The sequence below is a fragment of the Rhamphochromis longiceps genome, linkage group LG3 (genome assembly GCF_057381845.1).
Source record: "Rhamphochromis longiceps isolate RC_006_pf linkage group LG3, R_longiceps_female_GT1.1, whole genome shotgun sequence".
NCBI lineage: Eukaryota > Metazoa > Chordata > Actinopteri > Cichliformes > Cichlidae > Rhamphochromis > Rhamphochromis longiceps.
The window spans coordinates 26,560,331-26,584,330 of NC_140559.1; the positions used below are offsets into that span (position 1 = coordinate 26,560,331).

The 24,000-nt window shown below is 39.9% G+C and overlaps 3 protein-coding genes across 4 annotated transcripts in view; 2 read left to right on the forward strand and 1 right to left on the reverse strand.

The window, feature by feature from the left end:
• LOC146673690 (butyrophilin subfamily 3 member A2-like) overlaps window positions 1–24,000 on the forward strand; it is a 348,925-nt gene that overhangs the window by 285,882 nt on the left and 39,043 nt on the right. The gene's annotated exons all lie outside the window — the stretch shown is intronic.
• On the reverse strand, window positions 5,221–8,339 carry LOC146673707 (uncharacterized). 2 transcript variants are annotated; one of them, XM_085402312.1, is made up of 4 exons: window positions 8,272–8,339; window positions 6,742–6,862; window positions 6,325–6,420; window positions 5,221–5,831 (listed from the first exon to the last, which is right to left on the reverse strand). In XM_085402312.1, the coding sequence occupies exons 1-4, from the start codon at window positions 8,337–8,339 to the stop codon at window positions 5,499–5,501; spliced, it is 618 nt and encodes a 205-aa protein (XP_085258438.1). In that variant the 3' UTR covers window positions 5,221–5,498. The 2 variants fall into 2 exon arrangements, with proteins under 2 accessions (XP_085258438.1, XP_085258437.1); XM_085402311.1 differs by lacking the exon at window positions 8,272–8,339 and adding an exon at window positions 7,215–7,718 and having other exon boundaries at window positions 6,742–6,903.
• LOC146673708 (butyrophilin subfamily 2 member A2-like) lies at window positions 12,160–23,610 on the forward strand. Its single transcript, XM_085391368.1, has 6 exons — window positions 12,160–12,272; window positions 20,642–20,762; window positions 21,004–21,345; window positions 21,625–21,912; window positions 21,996–22,115; window positions 22,219–23,610. Exons 2-6 carry the CDS (start codon window positions 20,654–20,656, stop codon window positions 22,749–22,751), a joined length of 1,392 nt encoding a protein of 463 aa, XP_085247494.1. The 5' UTR covers window positions 12,160–12,272; window positions 20,642–20,653; the 3' UTR covers window positions 22,752–23,610.

Sequence of the window (24,000 nt, forward strand, 5' to 3'; positions counted from 1 at the left end):
AAATCGAATTCATATCGGTATTGGCAGATATCGAAATTTATGATAGCGGCATCGGACATAAAAAAAGTGGTATTGTACCATCTCTTCAAAATACCATCAATTATTTAATATATTGTCAATGCCCATTCACGCCTCGTGTCAAGACAAAAACTGAGTAAATAGAACTGTTTAGAAAATGGTTGTAAAATTGTGGTGAGCCATGTGTAAGGCAAATGATATAGCGTTTGCAAAGCTTTGAGTGCTTCCAGATGCAACTCCAATAATTGCATGACAGAAGTTAGAGCTAAGACCCAGTTTGGCTTGGAGTTGACCAAATTAGGCAGAAAGACATTAAGGGATTCATTATGTTGCTTTCAGCACCTCTGTTACCACGTTACTGTTTTCTAAGAGACATGTTTTTGAATGTGCTGCATGAAAAACATTTGCTGTGTGTGTGTGTGTGTGTCAGAGGTGGGACCAAGTCATTGTTTTGCAAGTCTCAAGTAAGTCTCAAGTCTTTATCCTCAAGTCTCAAGTCAAGTCTCAAGTAATGTCAGGCAAGTCAGAGTCGAGTCTCAAGTCACTGGTGTAAAAGTCCGAGTCAAGTCACAAGTCTGAAACTTTGAATTTCAAGTCCTTTCGAGTCTTTAAAAAAAAAAACAACGAAAAAATAATGTTGCAGTTATATGCTAAATGTAAATATTAGACCATGTAATTTTAAATCTGTGTTTTTCTCAACACATGACAAAAGTGAACGTAGAAAATATACACAAATTTTGAAATTGCTCCTCTTTAAAATGCAGCTCAATTAAACCTAGCTCCAAGAATAATTTTCACCGACAGTTCTGAGATACGCTGCATGTTATTCTTGGATGCGGTTGTAGGACCAGCTTTAAAATCGCATGACAAAAATATCATACATATTAAAAAAACTGTATCACCAACGTAGCCTGGACAACATTTGCTAGTTAGATGAAGTCAGCTATCTCATTGTAGCATATTTATATGCATATTTATAATCATACGGTTCTTGGAGTGAGTGCATACACTCATGAAGTTTAGTAACTTCCGGTCACTGCAACAAGCCCAGGTACAGTTTACCGACGGATGGGTGCAGGACCTTGAAATGCACCGTGTAGAAAGTAAAGACCATCGTACGTATCATAAGTTTACCAGTCTCACAAATTGTCGTCATAAATACACATTCGTTAACCGTTTATTAATATAACCTTTGAGCTCAACGGTAATTAATTAGCAGTGGAAATAATTTCTGGTAGCATCACAGAAATGTAGCAGTGACAATAATACTGTATGCTGTAATCGTACTGGGCAATTAGTGATACAAAAAACCTGTTTTATCCTGTGAATAAAAGTATATGTTTTTGTCAATGTACCATAATAACAGAAGCGAAACACAATATTGTGTCAGGATAATTCACTATTTATGCACAATAAATAAAGGAGCATAGCGCGACAATTTCTGTTCAGCGCCAGACTTGCTTGTAACCTATATCACTAATTATGTTATGAAAATGACGTATTAACTACTAAAAAACACTGACCTTCGTGTAAATGCTTGGAGCAGACTAACCTGTGAGCTGGAGTGTTCTGGGACGTTATAGTTGGTCTTAGAATGGCTGCAATCCAGTCGCGTCTTTGTTACTTCGGAAACATGGCTCGAACAATTTCTCTTCAACGACGTAATCCGATAACAACCGATCTCTTTACCCGTCGGCTTCCTGTGGCTGTCATGCGACCGGCTATTGCAGTTAATGATACAACAGCTTCTTGCCATTTTTGTGTTTCTTTTTATCGCTGTGTAACTGATTTTAATTGAAAGCCTGCGTGCGCTAGTACCGCTTGCCACGAGTTCCCAGAATCCTTTGCGGTTCTACCCGTGAATGACGTCACATTTTCAATCTCTATATAATATGCATGTTAAATTTTATATTTGGGGTAAAATATCAAGTCTTTTCAAGTAAACCGGTTCAAGTCCAATTCAAGTCCCAAGTCATTGGTGTAAAAGTCCAAGTCAAGTCACAAGTCTTACAACATTTTTTCAAGTCAAGTCTAAAGTCATAAAATTAATGACTCGAGTCTGACTCGAGTCCAAGTCATGTGACTCGAGTCCACACCTCTGGTGTGTGTGTGTGTGTGTGTATGTGTGAGGGCATTTTCTTCTTTGTCTGCAAAATTGATCACATAAAATTGAGCCGTTAATATCACAAATGCCTTTCCAATTTGGTAATAGAACAGACTTAATTTCTTCTTCACATATCCAAAATACATCTGCTAGTGGATAAGGTCCATTTGTTAAACTATAAACATTTAACCATTGGGAATATGATTTATCATGTCCTATTATATATACACCCCGCCCCGTTTTTGGCAGGTCATACATGTTCTCACATATTCTTTCGCTGAAATTTCAAAATGTATAGTGTAGAATTGTCGGTATATCATAAAGACCATCCCTCAGAGTATCCCTCCTGATGAGCCATGGCTCAAAACCATGCCTCACTAGAGCGGCTGTTTTGTGTAATGACTTGGGAAGAATGGGTTTTCCTGCTATTTTCACTATGTCATCAGTGTCTAGTACTGCTCCGTGTTTTGCTTCTGTTCTCTTGGTGATGCTGCTTTTTGTTTGCCCTGCAGTACAGATAGTGGACTGGTGTGGTTTTCATGAGTTGTTAGTAAGACTGTGGTTGCTATAGCTGCTGCTTTTGCAGCTTTGTCAGCAAAATTGTAATTTCAGAGTCATCCTTCTGATGTGCTGCACATTTGCAAATTGCTAAATGTCGCGTAACATGAGGAGTTTCCTCCCATGTAAACAGATGTGTGCCATGATAAAACCTTCCTCCACACTAGAAATAAGAAACTGATTTCAACCCTCTGTTACTTCTTATTCTCTTATTTTATAATCCACTCATTTTTCCAAATCTAGTATCAATCAACAAATTTGCATATCAGCTCATAATGTGCTACGTTGAGAGGTCAACAGAAATACACGTTCAAAATATTATCACAAAAGAGAATTTCCTTCATACAGTAAATTAGTTGTGTTGCATCAATCAACCAGAAAGCATTTCACAATTTATTGTATTACCAACTAAATGTATTGTCTCATTACTGCTTGGTCATACCAGACTCTCTTTGTCTTTATTTTTTCTTCTCTGTTTTCACAAACGTTTCACCTATACTGCAAGCTGGAGAGTTAAATGTCAGCAGTGGATAAATTCAGCATTTGATAACAAAATTCTTTCAAAATTTCCCTGCTTTAACACCAATGGGAGATATAGGTGCATGTATAGTGTGTGCTATAGTGTAAGCTGTTCTTCATTGCATGTATGTGTATTAGTACACTTGCATGCAGGGCCTGTGGGCCTGTCTCACCCAAAAGGGTTTGAGTAAACTTTCTTAACAGCTGCCTTTCTCTCACGTGTGTTAAGAAAGGCAAATGTGCTTGTAGCAGTTGTGAGATTATTATGCTGTTATATGTTACATTATACCTGTAATCAAAATGAGTACTGATACTGCTGTAGGCCACATCATACTTCTTGTGTAATCAGTATGTAGTTTTAGTTTGCATCATACTTCTGAGTTAAAAGAATGTGAAAATCATTAGATGTATTAGATAAGTTTGTATCATCCTATGCTGCTGATTTTCTGTGAGTGAGTTAGACTATTTCATGACATTTCATATTGCTGAGCTATGCAGAGAATATTGTGTTCAGAGAGTCAGGGACCCTTTCTTTTCCCCCTGATAGAAGAGACAACAGAGGACATTACATGGGAGCTTCACCCCCACCTTTTGTTGAAAGCAGAAAAACAGGGAGCCAAGGTCATAACTCATGCTCACTGACATTCACAGGATGTGAATGCTTAGTTTTGTGGCTGTGGCACATTTTGTATAGCTTCTTTTCTTTTGTTCAGTAGCTTTCTGCCTTCACCTGAGAGGGTGTGCCCTAGGTATATGCCTACAGGTCTCCATAATTAGAGTTTATTTAATAAAGATACCTTGTGGCCCTAACTCAGCCAAGTGGCGTAACATAGCCATAGTATTTTGCTTACACCCTTCCTCTGTGTGGCCAGTCACTAAAATGTCATCTACGTAGAGTGGAAACTGTCTCTGCCCCTCAAAAGTGAAGCCAAACAGGTGTTGTGGGTCGGGGTGGAAAGGCACTGAGAGAAAAAATTCAATTCAATTCAATTTTATTTATATGGCGCCAAATCACAACAAAAGTCGCCTCAAGGCATTTGATAAGTCTATCACTGAGAACCATTGTTCTTTTGGAGTGACTGGATTCAGTATAGTGTGAGGATTTGCGACTACTGGTGGCATCATTTCAGTGATTTCATTTATTGCTTACAGATCATGCACTAGACGGTATTTTGCAGTATTAGCTTTCTTCATCACTTAAACAAAACATCACTCTTTGTTTTATTATTATTATTATTATTATTATTATTATTATTATTATTATTATTATTATAAAAATTACATTTTCTTTTCTCAAAAAACAGAAAATGAAATTGTAGTTGTTTATGGCTGAGAAGCACAAAACCCCCTTTTTTCCCCCTTTTTTTTGTTTAGCTTTCAAGACAAGAAACTAAGTTTTAACTTTTCTACCTTGTCACCTAAAACAAAGCAAACAACCCAGCTCTCAGCTGGCTCTGAACTTATCATTATCAAGGTCGCATGGTGAGAGCTACTTCAGAAGTCACAGTGCACTGTCAACCCAAATCAGTTGACTGAACTTAAAACATTTGTGGAAACTGATTACCTCAAAAGTTTTAAGTACACAAACTCATCTTTTCTAAGTATGGGGTACTCAAAATTTGTATTTATTGTTAACTTAAAAATTTTAAATTATATTTTTATTTTATTAATTGAGCTTTACTTAAAAACTATATACTTTAATTTTAATATTTTTGTGTTTTTTGTAGTTTACTATTTTGATCCAACACAATGCAATTATATTACAAACTAAATGCAAATTATATGATTATTAATTAAAAGACATTTATTTTTAAATGTTTGAGTGTAGACTAGTAAAAAAATTTTTAGAGAAATTCATTTACTTTACATTTTGTTTATTTAACATTTTTTATGGAAATGTAAAAACATCACTTAGTGTTTTTATAAAACCACTAACATGGACATTGGCACCATAAAGTGAGCATTATAAATTCAATGTAGAACATGTATCTTTTTTATAAAATCACAAAGGACAACATCAGTCCTAATTGCATCTTTCTCAAAATACATAAATTCAAAATAAAAAGTCAAATACTAATCACTTTTGTTTGAAAAAGAAATGAAAAACAATTTTATAAAATGGGTACAAATAAAGATGATCATCTTCCAAATAACCAGGGCAAAGTTAGGTAAACTGATGGAGTTAAATCCACCCAAAGTCTGTAGTAAACTTAAAGTGCTTTAAATAAATTGCTTAAAACAAAGTGCTCAGTAACAGAGTGCATGTCCTAACAAACATTGCCTTATATTCCTTCCAGAACTACTCTTTCAGCAACAAATCATTTTTAAGAGCGTGTAGACAGGGTTTCAGAGGTTTGCCATCAACAAGCCCCATGAAGATTTTTTGGACAAAGGTAAATGTGTGAACGAGCTTCCTGGGGTAGTCTAAATGCAGAGCATAGATCAAGCCAAACAATAAAGAAAATGCATCTGCAAATCTGGGAATATCACGCATCACCAAGTCGCCTTCCACCACAACAGCCATGCTTGAGGAAGTAAAATGAACTGGACTGGTCTGGGAAGCGCCGTCGGTAACCACTGTGAGAAGGGCAACTGGAGTGTCAATGAGGGTCGACTCATCCAATGTGTCCGCCTGGAATAGACACAGTATCAATAAGTAAGGTTGGTTTGAGAGAATGTGACAAGCAAGACCTGTAATCTAGCAAAAAATTCAGCAGTGTAGTGGGTTACTTTGTAACGGGTTAGGGTACTCTACTTTTTTGAAAAATGTACATTAACGCGTTAGCTTCTTGCATTACATAATTAGTATGTTTGTTATTTTTCTAAAAAAAAAAAAAAAGAAAAAAAAAAAAGAAGTCATTTTTTATTTTATGACTTTATCTCAAAAAGAAACTAAATCTTGACTTCAGCCTTGTTTTTGGGGCCACCTGCAGCGTAGCCGAAGTGCTGTGATACGCCTGTGCCCTGCTCCTGACCTGTGTGTGTTTGTGTGTGAGGGTTTTCTAAAGAGAGGGTATTTTGCTTGTACAATTTGGTAGCTGCTAGGGTATTAAATTGTATTTTTTTAAAAAAACATGGTGTTTTATCTCACTGGCAGAATTTAAGTGATGCAAAAATACACTTACATTACATGTCTTAAAGAATTCTGGGTCCTCCTCCCGCAGGTATACAGGAAGGGCACGAAGCACTGCAGTGCGTTTCACGTTGATATCAGGCGCCTCCTAAAAAGGGAAAAGAAAAGTTCATTGAACACAAAGTTTTCAGGTGTCATTCTTTGGGGAGAATACATGTTTATGAAACTGCATGACATGTGACTCTACATAATTTTGGAGACATTTCTTTTAAGACACAACCTTTCTGTCTCTTATGACAAAGAGTCTGTATCTTACTCATTTGACAAAAATCCTACACAGTATTTTAAAGTAACATAACAGATCAGAGCTGTAATCTGTATAAAACACAAATGTTCAAAGCAAGGAAAAATTTAGTTTTTATCAGTGAAACTTTTAATTTGTGTTAATTTTATCATTATCAATATTCACCTGAAGATCATAATGATTCAGGATGGTTCGCAGAGCCTCTGATATCTTGCCAGTCCGTGCAGCCTTCTGTCTGTATAGAGCCATAAGTCGTGGTGTGTGTCTGTCAAGTTCAGCGTGGTTCCGCAGGTTAATGTTTGTGACTCGGTGGAACTCCGCACAAATCTAAAGTAAAACAGGACAAAAACATCCAACATGAATCCAAATTACTGACCAAATTTACATCTTATCATTAAAGAGGAATTGCCCAACTTCTGTCTAACCTTGCTTTATAGATGTCCTATAAAGTTTTTTTTTTCTTTAAATTGGATCCGAACCACAAGCACAAGTGTATCACAAAGCTGAAATATATTTTTGTTTGTTATCTATTATTTATTTATGTGTTATTTATTTATTATCTGAATCTGAAGAGATCTGCTGAACTTGCATTGTTTCATGTTAAACTGAAGAAGAAAAAAAAATCAAAGCACAGATACCTGAGAGTCAAATCGCAGAGCAGGCCATTTCTCTAAGAAGTTCTTTACCATTGGGTTGTCTTGAACAATTTCATGGCGACGAAGTGCGAAGGTAGTCTGCATCAGTTTTTCAATCATTACTTTGTTGGGCTCAGTCTTCTCAACCTCATTTTTTATCTGGACTCTCATATCCTCCAAACTGACCTGATCTTCTCCTCTTGGAAAGTTTGGGAGGTAGTTCACCTCAGCTCTTCTGGCTCTTTTTATGTTTGAGTGGGGATGCTCTCCTTCAGGGTTGTTAACACTCCTCCTGCCAGCGTTGACAGACACCTCCACACATCCAGATCTGGCTAGCTTGGTGCGATAATTTCCCATCTTGAATTTTAAACTGGTCTTCCAACCATAACTTCCATTCCTACTTCCAGGCTCTTTAAGACATGGATGAGTGGTAACAAGAGCTTCTGCTGCCAAACCGACATCTCCATCACTCGGATAGGCTTTGAGGGTGTGCATCGCTGAAGCCATGGTCTCCAAGATGTTGTGCTTTTGGGCTCGAGTCAACTTCAGATGTTTTCCAGACATCTCAAAGGCTCTATTTCCCTCCTCAAGGAGATGTTCAACTTCGTAAGAAAAGGTAGGTACTGGGAAAGTGTCAGGCCAACACTTCAGACGCTGAGCTAAAGGCACATGAGGAAGGATGTCTGTATCAGAACTTGCACAAGAACTGACATCACTTTCAGATCTCACTACTTTTAGTGTGCCCTTCTCCGGCAACTCTTGAATATCCAGTAGGCAGGTAAGTTGCCCATCAAAGTCGGGGTCTTCGTATTGTAAGGTAAACTCAAAGTCCAGCCTTGGGTTGAGCTTCTGTCGGAGTATGGTGATTAGTTCTTCCACCGACTCAGGCCGCTTAGTTAGAGAAACCTTCACAACAACATCTGTGGTGAGGTGAACTCTCAGCAGGAACTTTTGGGATACTGCCATCATCCTATGAATAAAACAAGGAATGGAGATGATTTTTAAAAAATGAATCGTCTCATATATAAAAACACTGTACATCATACCATTAACCTTATTATGGTCAGTGATAATTATATACTCAGCCATCATTACAGCTTTCAAAAATTTCAAAAGTACACTGTACATTTCATGACAAAATAAACACTTAGCATGGTAAAAAAAAAAACAACAACTTACAATTACTGCTGTTTACTTTGAGTGCAGTCTTGAATTCTATGGCCGATCATCCAACAGTCCAAAACATAGGTAAGAATTTCAGATGTTACAAAGTCACAGGCCATCATTCCATTTAGTCATGGTAAACAGTAACCCTCTTTTAGTTTTAAGTTTTTACCATATAATCAACATTGTCTCACCATGTATAAATTCTGTTAAGTTGGAAAAAAAAAAAAAGAAAAAAAAAAAAAAGCACAGAATACATATGAATTTACACTGCAGTTATTTTAAAAAACCAAGCCAAACTGCGGGATAAATCTTTGCAAAGACACATTGTTATGCAATAGTACATAATACATCAGTGAGATACTTGTAATATTACACAGAACTTCTACTTACAAACTACTTCTTTTACAGGCTGCTGCTTAAGATAGAAGTTGCCACTGCTAGCTAAGTCACTTTTGAATGATGCTAATGAGAAGAAGAAAAAAACCCGGCCGAACAATGAGGCTGCTGTTGTAAAAACGCCAACTTTCTTGCGTTGGCAATGGGTCGTTAAAATATCACTAAGACACTTTCTTTATGTGCAATTCTTATTAAAACTGTGTTTTAATCGGTTAAAACTGTAAAACTGACGATATCATCGGTTTGAAAAAGGGCGCGAACAACAGCGAACAACAATTCACTACCTGGGTCTGTGCTGTTTAACACAACGGCACATTCAAAAACAAGTTAATGGCTGCAACATATTAATATACTTGCTTTTTTACGGAAAAAATAAACATAACGAAGGTTCCGTTTTACTTACAAGTTTCTCCAAATGTGCTCTCCGGTCGCTCGAGAAGGGCAGCCATATTGAACAGAATTTTCTGTCAACGTCGTTCAGGTTAGAGAGAAAACGTCATGACGTACTTAACGTACAAATGCGGAGCTCGAAAAAAAAACATTTACTCAAAAATCATAATTAAAAAAGCAGTATTTACTCTTAACTTCTAAGCCATGTACAATTATAACTGTTTGAATCGTTAAGAGAACAGAAAAGTTTTAAGTTGTTTCAACTTTGTGACGCATTTCAATTGTTGTATCCACAAACTTTATAAGTCAGGTGGACTGTTGGGGTTTACAGTGTGCTCCTCACTCAAGCAACACGTCAAAAACAAAAACAAAAAGCAAAAAACTCAGCACACTACACAGAGAACAACAGTCAAGACACAACTGAAAATGCTGTTCTTCTTCGTTCTCCTTGAACTTTAGAATAAACTTCATCTGCATTAGTAAATCATATGCCTAATCATTATATGTCACTGTGATCCACGAGTGTGATCACAAAGTTACTTATTTTTCAAACCAAAACAAAAAAGCAAAAACAAATTGCTGACGGCATGAACGCTTTACACACATGAGTCAGGATGCAAAAAAGGCTGCTGCCAAAAACAAATCAGAAGTATGAGAGAAGAAAAAACTGAGCTCACAGACAGCTGCATGTTTGAGCTCTCATGCAGCTCCTGCTCTAGAAAACGTGCTACTTGCTCATCAGCTTACAGTGACCACATATTTAATTCAGCTTCTCACTCTTGTAGCTTTAGCTGTTGTATGCAGGGTTTAGCTTATTAGTTGTTAGTATAGGTGTGCTCTATATCTCAATAATGTCTCATCCAGGATGACAGGTTTTCAAGCAGGTCAAGTGCCTCTATGCACTTAATTAGTTTAGATATTCTCTTTATTTTCTTCGTCTCATATATCATTGTACTGAATTTGAGCAACCTTAAGCTTTATGCAGACTATTTCTAACAATTATCCACCTCACATCATAACTGACTAAGGTTCCTCTTCATATTATTATTATTTCATTATTAATGCTATTATTTTTATATAACAGCAATATTTTATTTATTTTTTATTTTGTATCCACCAAGGGCTGCGGGTGATCTGCAGTTTCACCCTTTTGCAAGCTGGAGACATTTTCCACACTTTCCTTGGCTGAACAATGACACAACCTTAATATACCTTATGCATCTCTCTATTTCGTTTAATATGTGTTTGTGTGAATTATCTGCTTTCATTCATTCTATTCATTCTGGGCATGTCTCATTGTTAATACCAGTTTACAGGTTGTTATCCTTGCTATTATTAGTTTGAATACATTACAGTTAAGCTCTAATGTAATTAAGCCTTTGGTTTATTTAACTTTATTCCTCTTGTATTTATGTGTATTCAGTCGGGTTTGTTTCCAGCCCTTTTTAACCTTCTACTTTGATCTCTGATTTTTCACTTGGTGAGGGATTATTACGTTCTTCCTGATCTGAACTGCTCTCTTCACCTGAGCTACTATCCTGTTCTGAGTCTCAGTCTTCTTTGTTTGTTAATGCTTTTATTCTTTTTTGCCTGTCTGCCTCTCCCTTTCATCTGTCTGGGTGGTGGCAGCCACAGTGGTTGCAGCCAGTCATTCTGTGCTGGGCGTTCTCTGTGTCTTACAGTCACGTGCAAGGCGTCCATTTTTCGTTTCCTTCGTCCTCGTCTAAGAGGGCTGTCAACAGACTTCAGTGCTGGCTTCCCACGGCGTCAGGAATCAGTCCTGCCAGATCCTGGAACAGAGTCACAGATAACAGTTCTGATGTTTCTGCCCCAGCTACGAAGGACCAAAATAATTGTCAAGAGATTTATTCTAAAAGACACTTCTTCAGCTGAGAGTCAGAGAGTAGAAAGTCACACGCTGCAGTTTTTACTTGCAAGGGTGGTCATAGAGCGCTCACATCAGAGTGGGGGCCCTGTGATGTGTTTGCTCTGTTCTTGCACTTGTCTTTATTTATACACAAGAAAAATGAAAACATTTGTTCAGTGGAATGTTGATACGTGAGCATGTGCGTATGTGATTGTGTGTGTGTGTGTGTGTGTGTGTGTGTGTGTGTGTGTGTGTGTGTGTGTGTGTGTGCGAGCGAGGTCAGAACTGCTTGTTCAACTTCCCACTATCGCTGTGGGAAGATTCAGATAAAAATATCAGAACATGTTTTATAAAGAACAATCAGTTCTAAGCAAGGAAAAGGTCATCATGCAGGATTCTATCACATGTAAATTTATATCATTAAAAGCTTATACTGACTACTAAGTACAATTTTCCATTGACAATTAACCTTATGAACAAAATAAAGTTCAACATCAGTAACATAGCACCCACCCAGCTGTATAGAAACTCCGTCATGCTAGCTAGCACCCAGTACGAAGAAGTCAGCGTAAGGAAAATAAACTCCACTTAAACTTGGTTTATATCTGACCCAGATAGACTGCAGGTTATAACTTCTTAACTGAAGATCAGTTCACCTGACACTCGGGCCGGCAGTCTCTCTTCCTCCTGCATCCCCTTTCCCTCATCCACCTGCTGGCCTCCACCACTTGTTAATGTTACTGAATCTGTGGAAGCTCCGTGATAGCCACCACACGAAGTAACAAATAACGAGCCTATCTAAATCCCAGTAATGACTAACGCGTTCCTGATTTTGGCATAATAACTAGTTACCGTGCTCGTTACCACAATAATAACGTAGTTACTGTAACGCGTTACTTAATAACGCGTTAGTCCCAACACTGGTTGTGTTTACAGACAGAATGAAATGCAAATACTACCAACAACATGAGCTCCTTGTTGAAGGTAATAACAAACTGCTGAAACTATTTTGTGCTTTGGTTTACAAGTGATTTACACAAGTGAACCTGTCCCTGTGTTCATAGTGCTCACTGTTCACCTGATGAATAGACAAGGAATTCTAGAGGGTGATCAGACTGGATTGTCTGGTTTTCAGTGACTCATTAATTCTTGTCTCAGTTCCTGCTCGTCTCCAGTAAGTCACTTCACTTTGACAGCGACAGTTTGGATCACTGTGTCGGAATCTGGGGTCTTTATCTGTGGTAAGTCTATTTTTTTATTTGTTCGTTTTGTTTTTCATTTGTTTTGAGTAAGAGAACAAACAATCAAGAACACAAAACACTAAAAATAAATTTCAAAATTAAAGGTCATAGTCTAAGCTGATCTGTGTTTCTGGTGAGTGTTTGATGGGTCACCTCCAGCCTTGGCTGAGCCTTTGTGCTTTTCTTTAATGTATTTGCCAAATAGAGATAAAATACAGAGCTGACTGCAGCAGCTCAAGAGCTGGAGGAAGGAAAAACGAGATTGAAGAATGTCTACAGAAAACTGAAGGACTTTCAAAGCTATCAAATGAAGGGATTTGAATAATAACAGCTGAGGATAAACAAGTGAAGGCAATAAAGAGACTGAAAGATGAGAAGCAGGGAAACACAGGAACTCAGAGAGTAGCGCAGGCAGATTCCAGGAAATCTAAGATAAGGCGAATTTTCTGTTCAGCCAGAAAGACATGCCAATATCCTCCCAGCAACCAGTCTATTCATTTATGCCCTCCATAATGGGCATTTCTTGATCTATACCTTTTAAATTATTTAAGCTACCCTACTAAGTCCTGATGTACGAAATAGAGAACATCCTGGGCTTTCCATTGATATTGTCACGGTCTGGCTGGCAGACCGTGGGGAGATGGGGAAATAGCACCCAAACGCCGGACTCTTCAGTGCAACAGTGTTTATTTACAAGGTGGTGAAGTAAACAACAATAAATCCCCAGTTTCCCAGACTCCCGTGTAGTGTCTTCTTCCCAAAAGTCCCTGTGTAGTGCTCTCTGCCCCAGTGTCCCTGCACTCCCCGTGCTCACTGCTCCTTCTCGTCCCACACTCCTCCTGAGGGGAAAACAATAGAGGCAGCCGTTACAACTTATCCCAGCAGGCATACACTCACACTTGACTTGACTTGACTTGCTTGAAGACTGACGTGTAGTCAAACGCAATAATCCAGCGTCAGTGGAAGCTCCATCGCTCATCTAAATAGCTCCCCCGACGAGCCCAGATGAGGAGCAGGTGTGCGGCCAGGACTTCGGGTGTGGCCAGCCCTCAAGTTAGGCCACGCCCCCAGGGCTGAAGGTGCCTGTAACTTGGCCACAGCAGAAAGGCAATACACACACACACACATACCTGCCTACATACAGATGTGCCAAGGGGCAGTGCAGACAACACACCAAATAATAATAATAATAATAATAACAACAACAACAACAACAGTCATAGTCCCCACTGCCCACGGACCCCAAGTCCCCGGAGCCGGGTCCGTGACAGATGTCCTGTGTTTGGGTGGTTTCTTTTAGCTGCAACGAGGCAGGAAGTCACATGAAGTTAAATGGGGATATTAATTTTCTTTTAGTTCTCAATATGATATGTCTAAAACTGTGATCAACAAAATAAATAAATAACCAGGGTGTTGAGGTTAAACAGACTCGAATTCAATACAGTGTAAAGTAGTAGCAGATCCTAAATAAATATTTATTTACAGAGCTTGCCTATAAAAGCTAAAAAATGATCTTCTGTGTTATTTATAAATACCTCTATTGCGAATAACGGTCTTAAATCTAACCATTGTCATTGCACTGAGCCTGTGACCCAGTGTTCATGCATTTTCAGGTTTAAATTATCCTCTGGGATTTAGTCCCTAAAAGGTTCATTCTGTTTATCTGGATGTAGCGTTTACAGTGGGAGAAATGTTTCCTCAATCTTCCACTTTCATGAGTGACTTAGATTAGAAGCTAATCTTTCCCATAGAGATTGTAACAACTATTCTGCGACCAGACCTCATCCTTTGGTCTAACTCCTGAAAACTTGCTTACGTCGCTGAGCTGATGGTACCATGGGATGATGCAATTAGGAAGCATTTGAGTGTAAGAAACTGCAGTATGCATACTTGGTAGCTGAGGCAGAGGACAGCGGTTGGAAGATCAAGGTCTGCCCAGTGGAAGTGGGGTGCAGGGGCTTTGTTGCCAGTACAACAGCAAAACTACTTAGAGAGACTGGAATCAGAGGACAGGCACAAAGGCAGGCTATAAGAGAATTAAATAACACTGCTGAGAGGACCAGTCACTGGCTATGACTAAAGAGGGCTGACATCACTCGGGCAGCTAAGGTAGTCAGCTAACCGTGAGACACATGCCGAGGATTACTTGACCCATGGTGGGCCTGCCTCAGTAGAGGGCGTCAAAAGGGTAGAATATCTAACACTAGAAAATTTACTGGTTGACTGATACAACTCTCTCAGGGATTCCTGGGGGCTGTGCAGTTAACCTGATGGTAGTGAAACCTAGGGATGGGGATCGTTTAGGTTTTATCCGATACCGGTGCCAAACTGGTACTTTTGAAACGGTGCCGGTGCTTAAACAGTGCTCGAACCGGTGCTTATAGAATGGAGAACACACACTTTGTCCAAAATCCTCTCATGTTCAGCTGTTTTATTGTAAAAAGATAACAATGTTAGCCTTTTCTGCAGCTATAGGCCATATATGGTATCACTCTTGGCTGGAAGCAGTGCTTAAACAATGGAAAAAACACAAACTTTTTCCAAAAACCTCTCATGTTTAACTGTTTTCCACTTTTCTTTGGTCATTTTGGGTGAAGGTAGTGTCTGCCATCAAACAAGAAGACAGCCGCATGTAACACATAGTTACATGCGTGTTTGCTAGTTCACCTTACGTGCATTAATTTAATAACATAAAAAAATATATATGTTACTCTTCTCCTCTCCCCCTCTTTTTCCCTTTTCTGGGAGGCAGTGGGGAAGTAGAGCGTACAGTTCGATCTGGCGAGGAGGTGTGGGATACCAGATCAGGTGCCCCCCTTCTGGCACAGAAATAACAGTTTAACATGAATCAGTGACACTGATCAACCCTGGCAATGCCTCCTTGGATGAGGATGTTTACTGTAAATGGCAAAACACCCAATGAATGCATTGGGTAAAAGGATTGTAAGGATTGTAACATCTCCTTTTACTGAATCAAGCAACTTCTTCAGTCTCCTCCTCCTTTATTTGTGATTTAGTATTGTTCATGGTTCAGTTTCCTTGTTTTTCCATGTCTCTCGTACATGTCTCCCAGTTACTGTTAATCTTGCATGTCTTGAGTCTCTGTCTGTTTCCTGTTTTATTTTGACAGTTCCAAGTCCTGTGTTCAGTGTTTCCAGTTTGCTTCCTCCTTGTCTCAATCCTTGTCAGATTTGTTCCAGCTGTGTTTTCGTCCTGTGTCTCATTCCATTGTTATTATTTGTGTATTTAGACTCTGTTATTTCCTCTGCACATTGTTGCGTTGTCCCATGTTGCTGTGTTGTTTCTCTATGTTCCTTGAAGCTGTGAATTTCCTCCTGGTTTGTCTAGTTCTAGTTTACCAATTTCCCTGTTTTCTAGTTTTAGTTCCTTGTTTCTAGTTTGCAGTTTTGGTTTCGTGTCTCCAATTTACCATATTTTAGGACCATAAAGAGCACCGGATTATTAAGCACGCTGCCGATGAACGGGTCTGATTTCATACATAAGGCACATCAGATTAAAAGGCACATTAACCCCTTAAAACCGATCAGAGCGGGCACGCTCTGTTTTGCGTAACTATTTTTAAGCTGGCGCAAAATTTTTTTTTGCATATGAAACTGGAGGAGTTGTACTTACATCTTATGCCATCAGCTTGTCCTAGGTCACAGTTTTCTTCCACATAAAGCTTTGCAAAAAACTGCACAAAAAGCGCTTGCAGGAACAAAAACAAAATATTCCAGAAACACGCTTTGCCGAGCCGATCAGCTGTTCATAACACTTCCTACATCCATCAGCACGAACTATCGCATGTCCGCCATGACCTACCCAAAACGTGACGTGACGTCATTTTCGTGGAAATGTAGTTTTTTACCATCAGGGCCTCATGAGCCTATACAGGTGTTTTTAAAAGTTATGTTTGACTTTATGACTTTCTGTGTCATTTCTGGGATGCTTAGGACTCATATTGCACTGCTGGAAATAGTTTATTTTGATGCATATGCTGCTTTTTTTTTGCAAATTTGCATCATAATATCTATTTTAGTTTTTCCTGCAGTATATAAAAATTGGTGTATTTCAAAAATAAAACTATGAAGACACTCAAAATAAATTTCCTGTGGTAGGAAACTATTTTGTGCAACTTTTTTGTATTTACAGTTTTGAGGGATAAGCCTCTTAAATTTCTCTAACTAGAAATATATGTTAAAAAAGCAAAAACGATTTTCAATTTTTTTGTAGTTTATTGCACTTTTTTGCAATTTATGTAGTTACTATAAACTTAATGCATACATATTATTAAAACTTAGGCTGTAATGGTTGTATTGATGTATAGCAACTTGAAATGCTCCCCAAAATGGCTCCACAGCATGTAAAAATATAATATAAGCTCTGGCGGACTTGGTTCTATGGTAGGTCTTAAAGGGTTAAGCAAAACAAACAAGTCAGATAAGTCAAAAAAGTTAGCATTCATCCCCCAGCTTCACTGTGTTTATGTTATGCTAACATAGCTGTCACTAGTGATCACGGAGCACATCATTATATACCAGGTAGTCCAACTTCAGTAACCCTACAAACATCACTGATGTTTAGTTTTCTGTCTTCATTTCTGTCGAATTTATGTTGAAGTGATAACAGAGCTGTACGTTTGAATTTTTAAGAAATCTCTTAGTCAGAACATGGTATATCATGTTTAGATGGAAACTAGTGAGCTAACTTCCTGCTAGCTTCTAACTACAGTAAATTTAATAAATTCCGTTTTCATGGATGCCTAGATGTTAAACGTAATTGTTACACCCAGTAAAGCAGCAACGCTGATCATTTTATTAGAGAGGAAATAATTTAGACAGTTTTCAACTCGTTTGACTTTGGGACCTGGAGAAGACGGAGTTTGGACCCAGATTACTCCGAAAGGCTCCTGCCTACGGTAGCCGTAATGCTCCGACAATCCATCAAGTGGTGCGGCTTCCAAAGTCGTACTAAAACATTTTCTGACAGATCTTTGAGCGCCGTGTACCGCATAAGTTTGGTTCAAGGTCATTAAGCACAATCAGAATACATATAAGGTGCACTGGATTATCAGGCGCACTGTCGATTTTTGTGAAAACTCAAGGATTTTAAGTGTGTCTTAGGGTGCAGAAAATAAGGTAGTGTTGTAGTTTTTACAATGAAATTAAGCTCCTTCTTCATGTTGTTCTTATGAGTATTGAGTCCTGTTTTTGGGTTGTCATCCTGCCTTGCACAGCACATTTACATGACAACCTCACTGTTACAACATCCATCCATCCATCCATCTTCATCCGCTTTGTCCGGGGCCGGGTCGCGGGGGCAGCAGCCTAAGCAAAGAGGCCCAGACCTCCCTCTCCCCAGCCACCTCCTCCAGCTTATCCGGGGGAATACCAAGGCGTTCCCAGGCCAGCCGAGAGATATAATCTCTCCAGCGTGTCCTGGGTCTGCCCCGGGGCCTCCTCCCGGTGGGACATGCCTGGAACACCTCACCCAGGAGGCGCCCAGGGGGCATCCTTGTCAGATGCCCGAACCACCTCAGCTGGCTCCTTTCGATGTGGAGCAGCAGCTGCTCTACTCTGAGCCCCTCCCGGATGGCCGAACTTCTCACCCTATCTCTAAGGGAGAGGCCAGCCACCCTTCGGAGGAAGCTCATTTCTGCCGCTTGTATCCGCGATCTCGTTCTTTCGGTCACTACTCACAGCTCGTGGCCATAGGTGAGGGTAGGGACGTAGATCGACCGGTAAATTGAGAGCTTCGCTTTTACACTCAGCTCCCTCTTCACCACGACGGACCGGTGCAGCGTCCGCATTACTGCAGCTGCAGCCCCAATCCGTCTGTCGATCTCCGGCTCCCTTCTCCCATCACTCGCGAACAAGACCCCGAGATACTTGAACTCCTCCACTTGGGGCAGGAACTCATCCCCGACCCGAAGTGGGCACTCCACCCTTTTCCGGCTGAGAACCATGGCCTCAGATTTGGAGGTGCTGATCCTCATTCCCGCTGCTTCACACTCGGCTGCGAACCGTTCCAGTGCGAGCTGGAGGCCCTCACCCAATGAAGCCAACAGAACCACATCATCTGCAAAAATCAGAGATGAGATTCTGAAGCCACCAAAGCGAAAGCCCTCCGCCACTTGGCTGCGCCTAGAAATCCTGTCCATAAAAATTATGAACAGAACCGGAGACAAAGGGCAGCCCTGGCGGAGCCCATCACCCACCAGGAACGAGTCCGACTTATTGCCGGCAATGCGAACCAAGCTCTTGCAACGGTTGTATAGCGATCGAATGGCCCGTAGCAATGGGCCAGACACCCCATATTCCCGCAACACCTCCCACAGGACACCCCGAGGGACACGGTCGAATGCCTTCTCCAAGTCCACAAAACACATGTAGACTGGTTGGGCAAACTCCCATGCACCCTCAAGTATCCTGGAGAGGATAAAGAGCTGGTCCAGTGTTCCACGACCAGGACGAAAACCGCATTGTTCCTCCTGTATCCGAGGTTCGACTAACGGACGAACTCTCCTTTCCAGCACCCTGGCATAGACTTTCCCAGGGAGGCTGAGGAGTGTGATCCCCCTGTAGTTGGAACACACCCTCCGGTCCCCTTTCTTAAAGATGGGGACCACCACCCCGGTCTGCCAGTCCACAGGTACTGCCCCTGATCTCCACGCAACATTGCAGAGGCGTGTCAACCAGGACAGCCCTACAACGTCCAGAGCCTTCAGGAACTTGGGGCGGACCTCATCAACACCAGGGGCTCTGCCACCAAGGAGTTGTTTAACTGCCTCAGTGACCTCGCCTCCGGAAATTGGCGGGTCATTCCCCTCATCCCCAGACTCTGCTTCCTCCTCGGAAGACGTGTCAGTGGGATTAAGGAGGTCCTCGAAGTATTCCTTCCACCGCCTGACAATTTTCTCAGTCGACGTCAGCAGCGCTCCGCCAACACTATACACAGTGCAGGTAGAGCACCGCTTTCCCCTCCTGAGACGTCTGACGGTTTGCCAGAATCTCTTCGAGGCAGTCCGAAAGTCTTTTTCCATGGCCTCTCCGAACTCCTCCCACACCCGAGTTTTTGCTTCAGCCACTGCCCGAGCCGCATTCCGCTTGGCCTGTCGATACCTTTCGGCTCCGGAGTCCCACAGGCTAACCAAGCCCGATAGGACTCCTTCAGCCTGGTGGCTCCCTTCACCCCTGGTGTCCACCATTTGGTTCGGGGATTACCACCACGGCAGGCACCAACCACCTTGCGGCCGCAGCTCAATGCAGCAGCTTCGGCAATGGAGACGCTGAACATGGTCCATTCGGACTCAATGTCCCCAGTCTCCCTCGGAATGCTGTTGAAGCTCTGCCGGAGGTGTGCGTTGAAGATCTCGCGGACTGGGGCCTCTGCTAGACGTTCCCAGCACACCCTCACTACGCGTTTAGCTGCACCAGGTCTGTCCAGCGTCTTCCCCCGCCACCTGATCCAACTCACCACCAGGTGGTGATCAGTTGACAGCTCAGCCCCTCTCTTTACCCGAGTGTCCAGAACATATGGTCGCAGATCTGCTGATACGATTACAAAATCGATCATCGACCTACGGCCTAGAGCGTCCTGGTGCCACGTGCACTTATGGACACTCTTATGTTACAACATCTGCCATAAAATCCTCAAAAACATATATGGAAAAAAACATAGGTTTTGTCAGTTTTTTCATAGATAAGTAATGATTCAAATGTTTAAACTGGCATTTAAAGCGTTCAAACCTTGAAAATTATTTAATGTTTGATCATTTTGAAAAGCGCTCAAGTTGGCTATTTTTGGGGAAAAAGGACAGAAAAAAATATTACTGTATTAGGATTTTATGAAAGATATTGTCAGTGTACATTTTTGTCTACAAAGGTGTTGCAATGGTGCAAAATTTGAGGAGAACATAAGGGCTAAAACAGATATTTTGTGTCCTTTTATTTGTCTAACAAAAATGTGATAATATAAACTGTAACTGCCCACCAGAGACTAAAGACTCTCTGGCCTTAAGTACGAATTGCCTGGGTGCCTCCTCTCTGTGGAGAAATAGCTCTACACAGAGGTGGTACATAAGGCTGGAAAGAGGGTAGGATGCCCACAAAGGCAAAAGAGCCAGTAAACTCTAAATGCTCTGATATGCCATATCAAACAAGCCTCATTAAACAAGGGACAGATTGTCCTTTATCAATGATTAACAGTTAAGGTTCTTCTGTAGTTGCCCCAGTTGCCTCAAGATGCTTTATATGTCTACAATTGTGATGTGAAAAGCTAAATCATAATTGTTTATAGTGGTTATTTGTATGAATAATGTTCAATTTTCTGTGCCTTCTAGGATTTTTTTCCCATATTTTTCACTTCAGTCTACATCTACAATGTTTTTCCGGAAGGATGGACGATGCTGTAAAATGCCCCTTGGGGCCATCTGTGTCTTCCTTTTTCATCACTTTATTTTTTTCTTTCACTTAGCACAGTTTTGTGGAGGTAATTAAGTCTTATCGTTATGGAGTTACACAAATTATGCAACACATCTAAGTCTATTAATTACTCAAATATTTCTGTTATTGATTAAATGTCAGCCATTTCATTTATGCCACAGGCTAAAACAGCAAATGTAAAACACCTGGGCTTCTGAACCTCGGTTTAAAATAATCTAATCAGAAACTAATAAAACAAGGTTTGGTAACTTTCTCAAAAATGACAAGTATTTGTAATTTTCCTTTAGGTGTGTCTCAGGTGGTTGGTCCATCTGAGCCAGTTGTGGCAATAGTTGGTGATGACACTGTGTTACCATGCCATCTGGATCCTGCTGTGAATGCTGCTGATATGACAGTAGAGTGGACACGATCTGACCTCACACCTAAATTTGTGCATGTTTGGCGGGACGGCGTGGAGCTCGTGAATAAAAAAAATGAAGCCTACATGGAAAGAACATCACTACCCATTAACAACCTGAAGCTCGGAGACATTTCACTAAAACTCTCCAAAGTGAAACTGTCAGATAGGGGATCATACAAATGCTTCAGTCCTGCGCTTAGTGGACAAGCTAGTGTTGAGCTTGTTGTTGGTAAGTGGAGATATAGTCTTTGCACAGAAAGCTCAAAATGAGATCTAATGTTGGAAATCATCAGTCATTATTTAGTTTAGAAAAAAAAAAACATTGTTAGTAGTAAAAAATCACAAGGGTAAAAAATACAGAATAGTAGAATAGTGTTTTTCATGTCACTGTTAAATGGTTTAAATACAGTTGGTGTACAAGTATTCAGTGCATTTGCAATAAATTTAATGGCCCTTTAGTGTTGCTACTAGTTATGGTGACCAATGTGTTTTCCCTTTTCAAAATTAGGTGTAGTTTCATCACTTACCATCACTGTAATGAGGAACAGTGAGGACAGCGGTAAAGTGGTGTTACAGTGTGAGTCTGCAGGCTGGTATCCAGAGCCTGAGCTGCTGTGGTTGGACGGTGAGGGAAACCTCCTCTCTGCTGGACCTACAGAGACCCTCAGAGGTCCTGATGACCTCTATACTGTCAGCAGCAGAGTGACTGTGGAGAAGAGACACAGCAACAACATCACCTGCAGAGTCCAACAGAGGAACACCAACCAGAGCAGAGAGACACACATACATGTTCCAGGTAAAAAAATCAAACACACAAAGTATTTAGTTATAGTTATATGTATTTTTTTGTGTAAAATATTCTGTGTGTTCTCATTCCAGGTGATTTATTTAACCCCTCATGTAGTTCTGCGGCTCACATCACCATTGCTGTTGTTGTGACAGTCTTGCTAATTCTTGCAGTTGTCTTAGTTGTGTGGAAATATCGTTCTAAACACCGAGGTACAGTATCTTGTTGTAAAAAGTGACAAAAAAAATATTTTCTTAAAAAAATTATAGGATAATAGATTTCTGTGAATTTAAATGACTTTCTTTTGTACAACAGGAAGAAACTTCACAAGAACGTCCTCTGATCACAGATCACTTCAGCTCGACACTGAGGAGAAAGGAGAAACAAAGCATCTCACCGAAGACAGTATTGACACTGGTGACATAAATACAAAACAAGAAAATCTTGAGGCTCAAAAAGAAAAACAAGCATTAGACAAATTTCATTTGTTAACGGCGGTTAACTTATTAATGAATCATAAATTTAATTTAGAAAAAGATATTGATGAACTTACTTCCGAAGTGCGGGAGCTAGAGAAACAGCAAGATAAAAATCAGAGTCAACTGGTAACAAATATGCAACCAACAGAACAAAATAATATACAGTCTGCAAAAATAAATCAAGATGAGGAAACAAAAAATATTTTTCGTTCAATGAAGCAAGCTCTTGATAAAAAAATACACGAAAACGAATCAGTAGTGTATGCGGTTCAGGTAATGTCAGAGAAGAAGGAAGAATTAGACAAGACTTTAGAAACAATTTTTGAACAGTTGGAGAAAATAAAGAACAGAAATGAAGTTCAAATGTAACTCCAATCAGACAGACCAGAGGCATAAAAGTAAAGCCTAAAACAGTCACATTATTCATTTAATGAAGAGTCTCTAACATTGACATAACCACTACAGGAAAGAGTTCATAAATAAAACAACATCAACAGCAGCAGCTGAAGTAAAGAGAAGATGACTTTTATTTCTTCCACAGAAGAGACCCTGTCATCACCAGATTAACACAGTAGAAGGCATTGGTTGAGTTGCCCCACTCACACAATGTTTAAAATAACTCAGTGACCTCTAGTGGCCATAAGATTTATGACAACAGTATATGAGTAGATACCGATGCAAGATAGAGTTGTCTGTGTCAAGGAAATGGCATTTTTGTGTGGCTTTTTTCTTTTCTTATTGGTAATGACAACCCAACACTGGTGATGACCTTAATATAAACTGAATATTAGTGCATTTTGGTGCCATGTACCAGTTCATACATTCACATTCTACATCACAGTTTCCAAATCTATTTGTTATCTGATTGCTTTCTGTCTTTAATTTTGTCTTTCTAAAGCTAAAGTTTTGCTTTGGATATACTGCAAGTGTGTAGTTCTATTTTGTTTAAGAAAAAAAAAATTCACAAAGGTTGTGTCAAGATGTCAAATAAGACATTAAAACGTGTAAAATAAGTTAGTACCGTGACAGCAGAATTCACATTATCAGCAGAATGTACCATCACTATTAAATGCACCAGATATTTAAAGATAGTTATGATCTGTCACATGATGTCATGTTTTTAAGCCTGGTGTGTGTGTGTGTGTGGTTACAAGTGAAACTATCATTATCAGTCAGTGTATTAATAGCTCTTCATATCAGCAGCATCTTCTAGTTGACAGTAAAAGATGAACTGTTATGCTGAATGGACATCTCTTAATAAACAAACTCTGATGAACAGAGTAATAACCACATGAGAAAATTTCCAGTTCAGCTTATTTCCAGTTAATAGCTACTTCAATACATGGTGGCTATATAAAAAACTGTAAATGTAAACAGTGATGTCTTTAAAAAGTTACTGTCTTCAACAGTTTCGTAATACATTTACTGCAAGCTGAAAGTTGTACAAAGTAGGCACAAGTACCCAGCTGATACTTTACAAGTCATCTTGGAGGATGTTTTTACTGTACAGTTCTTAAACATTGCAAGGTGACAGATGTGGTAGAAAGAAAAAACACATCAAGTCTCTCCATTAACCTGATGTTTCAGTGCTTATATCTTCATTGGACGAGACAGATGA

Excerpts from the sequence above, each read along its gene's own strand:
- LOC146673708 (XM_085391368.1), top strand. The coding sequence starts at position 20,654 with ATGTTTTTCCGGAAGGATGGACGATGCTGTAAAATGCCCCTTGGGGCC. Across the intron at positions 21,346-21,624 it reads TAGTGTTGAGCTTGTTGTTG|GTGTAGTTTCATCACTTACC; the intron begins GTAAGTGGAGAT and ends TTTCAAAATTAG. Across the intron at positions 22,116-22,218 it reads ATATCGTTCTAAACACCGAG|GAAGAAACTTCACAAGAACG; the intron begins GTACAGTATCTT and ends TTTGTACAACAG.
- LOC146673707 (XM_085402311.1), bottom strand. The coding sequence starts at position 7,718 with ATGGCTTCAGCGATGCACACCCTCAAAGCCTATCCGAGTGATGGAGAT. Across the intron at positions 6,421-6,741 it reads TGAATCATTATGATCTTCAG|GAGGCGCCTGATATCAACGT; the intron begins GTGAATATTGAT and ends TTCCCTTTTTAG. Across the intron at positions 5,832-6,324 it reads AATTCTTTAAGACATGTAAT|GCGGACACATTGGATGAGTC; the intron begins GTAAGTGTATTT and ends TGTCTATTCCAG.